Source organism: Alexandromys fortis, unplaced genomic scaffold, assembly GCF_014885135.2.
Source record: "Alexandromys fortis isolate MF-2015 unplaced genomic scaffold, M_Fortis_MF-2015_v1.1 scaffold_24, whole genome shotgun sequence".
Lineage (NCBI taxonomy): Eukaryota > Metazoa > Chordata > Mammalia > Rodentia > Cricetidae > Alexandromys > Alexandromys fortis.
In genome coordinates, this window is record NW_026067906.1 from 10,191,739 (window position 1) to 10,201,656 (window position 9,918).

Sequence of the window (9,918 nt, forward strand, 5' to 3'; positions counted from 1 at the left end):
ATATGTGTGTGTGTGTGTGTGTGTGTGTATGTGTGTGTGTAATATATATGTAATATATATCATACTTACAAGACAAAACTGGAATTATCATACTTTGCTTACAGGAATGGTGCTATGTGGCAATTTGGAAGACAGGCAATATTTTAAAAAGTTAAACAAATTTGTCATAAGATCTAAACATTAAATATCTAGATATCAACCAGGGAAAAATAAAACACATACTCCAACACAGACTTAACATGAATGTAATTTATAGGAGCATTATTCTAAATATTTGCAATATGGGAATAATTAAATTGTTCACAAACTGATGAATAAATAACACACAATACTATCAATATCCACTTAATGATATAACACTTGACAGTAAAGAATAAACTAGTGAGATATGCTACGTTCTTGAACCTCAGAAGCATACTTAGGGAAAGAAACATCAGGATGCAGACTGTAGGAACCCATTCACGTAAAGGATACAGAAAAGGCAGTTCTATAGGCTAAAGCACAAGTGTCTCTGATGATAACTGAGTATCTGAGTATCGATTGGCAATAGACATTGGGGATCTTTCTGGGGTAAGGGAATATTCTATGGTTGGTTCTGAGCAGTGTTTGCTTGTGTGTATTTACTAAAAGTCGCTCATGTATCCACTGAAAGTGGGTAACTTTTGTTCCCTGATTTTGATCTTAATGAAGTTGATAGCATTTTAACTAAGCTTTCACTAGCTCTCTAGAAAGGTTTTTATCTGTAGTACTTTTATTAACGTTCAGCCATAATTGTAAAATTGAACTGATTTCTCAGGACTCCAACCTCAATTTCAGTAGCAATTGAGTTTCTACAGAGGAACAGATTTAGAAACTGCAGGTATTTTTCCCACCCTTCTGTACTAATGTTGACAGCACCTTTTCTGTTTTAGATGGAGTTCTTTTGAACTACTTCTCTCAACAGCTACACCTTGCTTGTCTGTCCAAACATCCACAACAAAAATTCTATGGCTTTGAAGTGGCATCATTTTGTTTCTCAACTGTAGAGGCTAGAAGACCAGAATGCTTTAGACAGCAGATATGATGTCTGGTGAGTTTCTGCTTCCTGTCACAGACAGAAATTTATTTATTTATTTATTTATTTATTTATTTATTTATTTATTTATTTGGTTATAACTTGACATTGAGAGAAATCATTAGTTCTCTGGAGACTTATTTTCTAGGGAAATAAATTCATTCATAAAGATTATACTCTCACAATCTAATGTGTTTCCAAGACCACACATCTAAATATCAAGAGGAGTATAGGCATCAAATCTAAAGAATATATATAATCTCTTTCCTAATTATTTTAGTATCCTGCATATGAAATCCACCCCAAGTTCAGTGGATCTCAAACTTATAATGCTATGTCCCTTTAATATAGTTCCTCATGTTGTAGTGATCTCCAGGCATAAAATTGTTATGCTGCTACTTCACAATTACAATTTCGTTACTATTATGAATCATAATGTAAATATCTGATATGCATGCTATCTGATATGCAACCCTCAAAGGCCAAAATCATAGGTTGAAAAATGCTTCCTTCGTTTGTCTAGAAATTTATTATGCAAGCTCAGATCCTTGCACATTTATGATGGTTAATTATCACTGTCAGTCTGATTGGATTAAGGAGCAATGCATTATGAAGCACACTTGTGGATATGCCTTTGAGAGCTTTCCCACAGGAACTCAGATCTGCAGAGCTCTTGTCTCATACATGATCTAATTCTTTTGTGGATTTATATGACGCCATTGCAAGGCAGTGCTACAAGGTGGGCCCCTTGTTTGTCCTGGCTACCCGGCTAGCTTACACCCGAAATAAACACACAGAAACCATATTAGTTAAAATAATGCTTGGCCATTAGCTCTAACTTCTTATTGTCTAATTCTTACATCTTAATTAAACCCATTTCTATTCATCTGTGTATGGCCACATGACTGTGGCTTACCGGCAAGATTCTAACCAGCGTCCATCTCAGGCAGAAGATCCACGGTGTCTCCCACTCTGCCCTTCTTCCCAGCATTCATTTCTGTCTTCTCCACCTACCTAAGTTCTGCCCTATCTGGCCCAAAGAAGTTTCTTTATTAATTAATCAATGAAAGTAGAACATGAACAGAAGAACTCTCTACCCCAAGACAGTTGTGAGAAGACTATGGGGCCTTTTAAAGAAAACAACTGAGGAATGGGAGGCACGTCTCTCAGTGTCGTTCCTTTCCCAGGTCCCTTCCTCTGTCCCTGCTATTTCCTTCTGGCCATATGAACTGCTATGTTGTACTTTTCTTGCCAAGATAGAAGGCACACTCTGAAATCATGAACCAAAATAAATCTTACCTCTATTAAGATGATTTCCAGTGAGGAAGAGGCAGCAAAATTAATCTCTGTGATACAGCCGAACAGCTCAGCAATCATATTTACTTTGATCTGGCCCTTGTCCTCACTCCTGTCTGCATGAGCTTCAACCTTCCCCTCGCTGTTTTGACCTTATTGCTTTTCACTTAATTTTCCTGTTTCCATCACCTGGCACTTCCCTTTACCACTTCATGGAAACTGGGTTAGATATAATGATTGGTAAGAAGCAAATGCTGGAGTCATTTCTGCACAGTATCTGGCACTGCTGTCTGTGATGTCCTATTCCATTTCCGATGTTTCAGTGACTCTCATGGTCCCTCACTCCACATTAGAACTGAATTTACCTCCTCAAAAGTTTTATCCTCTTTATTTCTTCTTTAAATGTCAAGGATGCATATTAAGGACTTGGCTTCTCATTCTGCATAGAAATTCAAGTGTGATTTCAGTGTGCTTAGTGCTTGTGAACATAGCAATTTCACACATTTTAATTACTACCAAATTACAAGCCCTAGGCAAGCTTGAGGCCAGCTCTTCTCAGAAGTGCTCAGGTTGGGGCAATGACCTTAGATTTGTGCTGTTTGTATTAAAATTAACTGGGAGACTGAGAGAATAGGTTTTCACAGTTCTACCCAGTGAGATGCTTCTCCCAACTGATGACATCACATTCTGCGGTGCCATCATCACCAGTTGTATCTCTTACATTGGCTCAAGAGAATTTATTTAAAAACAAAATGATAGCATGTGTTTTTGTTTTGAAACTTAAAAATGAATTAAAATGAGAAAAAAACTTATCATTTACTACTTAAATGACTAGGCCTGATACTCTACCTCATTATTTCTTGCCTCAATTTTTTTGCTTACCTTACAATGAGGGCCCTTTTGTCAGCCTGACAGACTACATACACTAAACGAATAGATTACTTATGTTCATTCACTAAAACAAGCTTTTGTTAACGCCTCAATGCATGGTGATCGTGACATCATTTGTACTGATGAATAAAGACAGAATGTGTTTAGGAAGAAGCATACTTCCCCAAGAATGTGACCTTGAGCTAAAACTGTAGGCAAAAAGGTGAACGATGTACCAAAGAATACACAGGCAAAAAGCAGCAAGTCAATGCTCTCAGTTAAAAATTAGTTTACATTGTTTGAGGGATGGAAAAAATACCAGAGGTTAGGGATGAAGCTGCTGTAATATAATAGTGACCACAAATGTTTGCAAATTTAAAGTGCAGAGGGAAGAAATGTTTTCACACACAGTTGCATACTCCACATGCACACACAAAGGTAGGTGTACATACATACACATAGAGAGTCTACAGACTGGGATAATGAGTGCAGAAGGATAAGAGCTGAGATTGCTCTTCTGGTTGACATGATTTATAAGGTATTAATGTAGAATGAGCCAGACATGATTGATAAGGTACTAATATAGAATGAGTCAGAAGAATTCACTACCTCCCTTTTGGGTAGAGCTATAAAAAGTACACTAGATGTACACACTCTTATTTCACAATGTGACTATCTTAAGTTTTAAGAGGTCTTTATCATCAATGACCAATTAAAAAACTTTTCCATATATTCATATTACTTATAGAAATATGCAACACCAGCCAGGCGGTGGTGGCATACACTTTTGATCCCAGCACACGAGAGGCAGAAACAGTGGATCTCTGTGAGTTCAAGGCTAGCATGGTCTACAGAGCTAGTTCCAGGACGGGCTCCTAAGCTACAGAGAAACCCTGTCTTAAAACAAAACAAAAAAAAAAGAAAAGAAAAGTGCAATTGCCTCCTTGTTCAGTAAAATGAAAGTTTGGAGTGAAACACTAAATAAATCAGTACCAGAAATAAATTTTATGTTAGTTGACAAAGACATGGATCTCAAATAATGATGATTCTGAGAAAAGTCATCTGAACAGTTCCGGTAAAACAGACTATGTCTGAAACACGCACACGCACGCACACACACACACACACACACACACACACACACACACACACACACACTCCTTAAGGAACTGGAGCTAAAAGAGAACAAGATGTTAGCCTAAAGCAAGAGCAGCATGTCTTCCAAGTACTCTCAAGAGAAGTATCGAGCTTATTGTACCTATTGTAATTGATGGTTTGAAATGCATTTTTATAGTTGTATAATTAGCCTCCAGGTAAATCTAAGTGCATCTGAATTGATGGATAAACATTAAAAACGTGGGCTTTTTTTTTCAAATTAGGAAAATTAATATATGCTGTTTTTAAGTTTTCTCTTATAGCAACTGAAATTTTAAATGCTTTCTATCAACAATATGTTTTGTCGGCATTACCGACAATGTTCTAGCAAATGAAACTGCCTTTGTTTTGAAAATATTGCAAAGTAGAAGTTAGAGTTTATAGAGCAAATCCCTTGTGACCTAATTGATGAAATTATTTCATGCACGTCAGCATCTTCTATGCTGATAGCATTACCTGTCAGCATCCACTGTCACGTCATGAACCCCTCGCTGGATGACATCCCTGGAAACTGCTGTGTCTGGTACTCGGTTCAGACTTCTGCTATAGAGGCTGAGCCCGCCGTCTGTCATGTACCTAAAAGGATTTGCCAACATAACACTATCAAGAGAAAATTCAATGACCTTACTACATGACTTAATAGACCTACCGAATCGTGCATTTTAAATAACTACTGAAAACAAACTCTACAAAATATATAAATACTCTCATCAGAAAGAAGCAAAAACTTACTTAAAAATCAATATTCTTTACTATAAAAAGTCAGTAACCTTTAAAAAAATTTTTTTTGACAGGGTTTCTCTGTGTAGCCCTGACTGCCCTGGAACTCATTCTGCAGACCAGGCTGGCCAAAAACTCAGAGATCTACCTGCCTCTGCCTCCCAAATGCCAGGATTAAAAGCGTGTGCCACCACTGTCCCATCAGGACCTATGTTAAGTCATAAGTATATCAACAAAGGTATCGCCATTTTAAATGAAGAACACAGATACTATAACATTTAATAGCACCCTCTCTGTAGGCATCCTTTCCCCCCATGTCCCTTTTTCTAGTTTCCTGGACCCTGCTGGTACCTCAAGTTAAATACACAACCTAAAGGTTTAAAGCTAGAATATACATACAAGCTGGTTTACATCTGTATAAACATATACAAACATACATATGTAATATATAGGTATATTTTCAATTCCATCCATTTACCTATAAAGTTCATAATTTTAATAGCTAAATGTCCCATCATTTATATGTAACACATTTCGTTTATAGACTGATTGCATTTTCTAGCTATAGCAAATACAACGGCAATGAACATGAAAAAATGCTCTTGGAACATTTCCTAACAAATGAACAAAAAGTTGGGTGGGTGATGTAGGAGGAAGGATACAGCAGAGTGGGAAAGGGAGTGGGGGTATGATCAAATCATGTCGCATGAAATTCTCAAGCAACTAGTGAAAATGCAAAACAATTAAAAACTTGGATAGCTACTAGAAGAAGAATGGAATTACATTGATATTACTCACCCTGTACAATAATCAACTCAAAATGGATCGAAGACTTTAATTTAAAACATAAATATGGGCCCAACGATGGCTCACTTGGGAAAACTGCTTGCTGATAAACTTGAAAAGCTGGTATCCAACATGGCAGGAGAAAAAGCTGTCTGTCCTCTGGGCTCCACGCTACTACATATACCAAGGTAGTGGACATGAACCGACAGGTACACACACACACACACACACACACACATACACATGTGCGTACACACAAACACATACAGACACAGGCACACAGACACATGTGAACACACACACAGCCATATACACACCACACAAACACACACAGATGCACACACATACAGACAAATACACATAAACGTCACACAAACACACACTAAGTAAATAAATGTAAAACCTTAAATGTTGAAACGGCTAGAGTAGAAAATAAAGAAAGCCTTCAAATTACAGGAATAGGTAAAAATTTGCTTAAGTGAACTCCAGTAGCACAGGAAGTAACCACAAGAACTGACAAAAAAAAGTGGTGTTGGGAGAATAATAGAATACCTGAGACATGAAAATAGAATAAATTGTACACCTGCAATGGGCTAGGCAGGAAGGCAGAGATAACGTGCAGGTGGGTGCAGAAGGGAACCAACCAAAACTAAATATGTGCAAAAATGTCATGAGAAAACTAGTTACTTTGCCTGCTAATTAAAATAATTAATCTTCAAAAAGAAATTGTTTATGGCATTATTGTGTGGGGTAAATATATGTAGCTTAGTTGTTTGTTCATTTCTAGACATGATCTCATCCTGCATTCCCGCCTAACCTAGAACTCTGTAATCCAGAGTAACCTCTATCTCATGGAAATCCTTCTGCCTAAGTTTCATGAGCGTTAAATTTATAGGCACAACACCTAGCTTTTGGTTACTTTTAAAACCTCGAGGTTTGTTCCTACCACTTTTACTTTTATTGGTATACTGTTGAACTTGATGCTCTATCTATAGTTCTGCAAGATACTAGCTGTGTGGGCTCTGAAAGAATTCCAATTATATATGACAACTGCTTAAACTGTAAAATGGAAATGACAGCAGTAATAAGCTTACTTCTGGTTACATTGAGATAGCAATGATAAAAATCACGTGGGGTGTATAAATATCCCCAAAAGAAATTGCTTATGGCATTATTATCTAGGTTAAATAAATGTATGTGTATATGTATTTCATATGCATATATATGATGTATATAAATATGTATATGATGCATATGTGTATTATATATTTGTATATATATGTATTCAAGTATATATACATTTGTGTGTGTGGTCTGTAGGTGGTGAAGAGCAATGCCTATCATGGAATAGCACTGTGTGCATAGTGACTGTTTGGCTGGTGTTTGTACTATGAAAGTTTCCATGTTAACACAAAATGCCTGGTAACTTGAATATGAAACCATAGTCAGTGTTGGAAACTTGTTGAGTTCACGTGAAAGACACACTCGGGTTCTAGAGCCTTCCAGTTGCTGTGCCCATGTCATTCAGCCCATGTTATTAGGAGAATTGAGGGAGGAGCAAAGGGACTAAAGTATATTTCACTTCAAAATTTTAGTTTCGTCCCTCAGAATTTTTCATTTCTTTCATGTTTGGGTCAAATGACTTAAATGGAATTTTAACATTTGGTCACCTGTTCAGAACTATTTCTCACTGTGCTATCTAAAGATAATGTCAATTTCTACTCAATTAAAACATGTAACTTTTCTCTCAGATTTTCTTTTGTTGCTTCATAAATGTATTTTCCCAACTCATTATAGGTAAGAGTTCTTCTTCTGACTAATTCCTAATTACTGACAGCTTCGCATTCCCGAGTGTGTGAAGTGATTTCAAAAGGAGAAGTGTGAGATAAGGAAGCCTCTGCATGCTTCAAGCAATTTTGAATTCTGAGAATACCAACTAAGTAATTTTATCATTCCTATCCAGAGTACATGGAAAATGCAACTCCATTCTCATCTGCAATGACCTTGTAAACAGAGCCTGTTTGTTTCCCAACCGCCCAGACCCTAATAATCACACAGAAACTATATTAATTACAACACTGTTTGGCCGATTTCTCAGGTGTATTTCTAGCTAGCTCCTTCATCTTAAATTAACCCATTTCTATTATTTTATATTTTAACCACAAGGCTCGTGGTTTGTCACTTCTTGCTTCTTGGGCAGCCACATAGCGTCTCCCTGACCCCTTCTCTCTCTCTCTCTCTCTCGCTCTCTCGCTCTCTCGCTCTCTCGCTCTGTCTCTTCCAGCCATAGGCCAAAGCAGCTTATTCATTAACCAATAAAAGCAACATAAATACAGAAGGACCTCCTACATCAGACCTCATGGCATTCCTTGTGGTATCACAGAAAAGCTAAATAAAGCATTTCTTTAAATATTTAAACAATAACTGCCTGTTAAGCTTTTTGTTCCTTTAATCAGTAAACCATGCTTTTAAAATTGTGAAGAGCAAGCAAGTCTGTGATTCATTTTATTTTTCAATAAGGTGTAGCCATAGCTTTCACATCAAATTAAAACATTCCTGGACCACCTCTGATCTCATGTCCTCCACATTCCAGTTCAACACTGAGATACCAACAGTGGCTTACTGCATACTCTGGAAAGTGGTTTTCCACGCATTGTTCTCCAATCAGCCTCTAGCTGAGACCAGCCTCATTTCCTGCAGAGAACAGAACTCTGCTGTATTTTAAAAGTCAGTCTCTATGTACGCTATGTCACAAAAGAAGTTTGAAACTCTAATTATAATTATAATATAATTACGTATTAAATTATAATATATCATAAGAAATGATTCTTCTAATCATAGGCAAGAGGAAAAACAATATCTTTCAGTGAAATTTGATACAACTTTCATTCATAAAACATATAGATCACTGATGCACATATAATAGACTTCCTATGAAAGGCTGGTGGAGACGAAATGAAAGAGACCAGAAGTCTGAATTGAGCTCCAAATGAAAAAGGAAACAAGTCAAGTAAGACAAAAGATCTGAAAACATTGCTTTCCCTCAGTAGGCAACCTAGTAGGGGTGACAGCCAGCTGTTACCAAAACAGTTTCCTTGCTCTCTACGGCACACAGCTGAGCCATGTTTCCTTGCCTCCTGCAGGTAGCTGTGGCCCTAAAGGTATTCTGGGTATGAGTGTAAGCGGAAAGGAACTGCAAAACTTCCAGGGCGGAGGAAGACAAATTATCCTCCAGCTGTGCTTTCTTCATCACCATTGCTGTTTGTCAGTTTAATGGTAATGAGCAGGGTGATATTGGAAACCCGATTAGATAAGAGCAGAATTATCAAAATTCTAATTCTCTGAATAATTTGGGCTGACATTCCCCATGTGATGATCAGAACCATCAGGGACAGAGCCTGCAAGATAGTGAAAGCATTTGCTGCTGAAGCCTGAGAACCTGCCTTGGGTTACCTGGACTCACTTTGACGGCAGGAATAAACCTGATTCCTATGAGTTGTCCTCTGACATCTACATGTGTACCATCCCATGTGTTGACACACACACATACACAGAGAAAGAGAAAATTAGTAAGTAAAATGTAATGAGAGAAAACACCAGGACCATTTGACACAAAACAGAAATGAGCAGCTTTGCCGCAGGCTTAAGATTTTTGAGACTTGTCAAAATAAAAATAAGTATTAGCTAGCATATTTAGAAGTCTGGAAAATAAAGGGCTGTTCTGTGGGTTGGGATGTTCTGTGGGTTTGGATATTATAATAGCTATCATAGGCAGAACTCGGGTGTATGTGCATACATGCACATATGTAGATCTGTGTATAAATATACATGCATACTGTTAGCTCATTGAAAAAAAAACTGAGTGCTCAAAATTGTAATTGCAAGTACAAGCATGAGGTTTCCTGTATTGTATTTATTAATTCTCTCTGCCTCTGTGTGTGTGTGTGTGTGTGTGCACATTTTGTAGCATATGTGTGGAAATCAGAATACAATCTGTAGTATATTCTCTTCTTCACCAAGACACCAGGCATTGAAAT

General features: G+C 37.3%; 1 protein-coding gene across 5 annotated transcripts in view; it reads right to left on the reverse strand.

Moving 5' to 3' along the window:
- Positions 1 to 9,918, reverse strand: part of Nav3 (neuron navigator 3) — a 694,335-nt gene that overhangs the window by 110,519 nt on the left and 573,898 nt on the right. For all 5 annotated transcript variants that reach the window (XM_050135526.1, XM_050135525.1, XM_050135523.1 and 2 more), the window contains one exon: positions 4,832 to 4,951. In XM_050135526.1, coding sequence (XP_049991483.1) covers positions 4,832 to 4,951 — 120 coding nt within the window. The remainder of the gene's footprint in view (positions 1 to 4,831; positions 4,952 to 9,918) is intronic.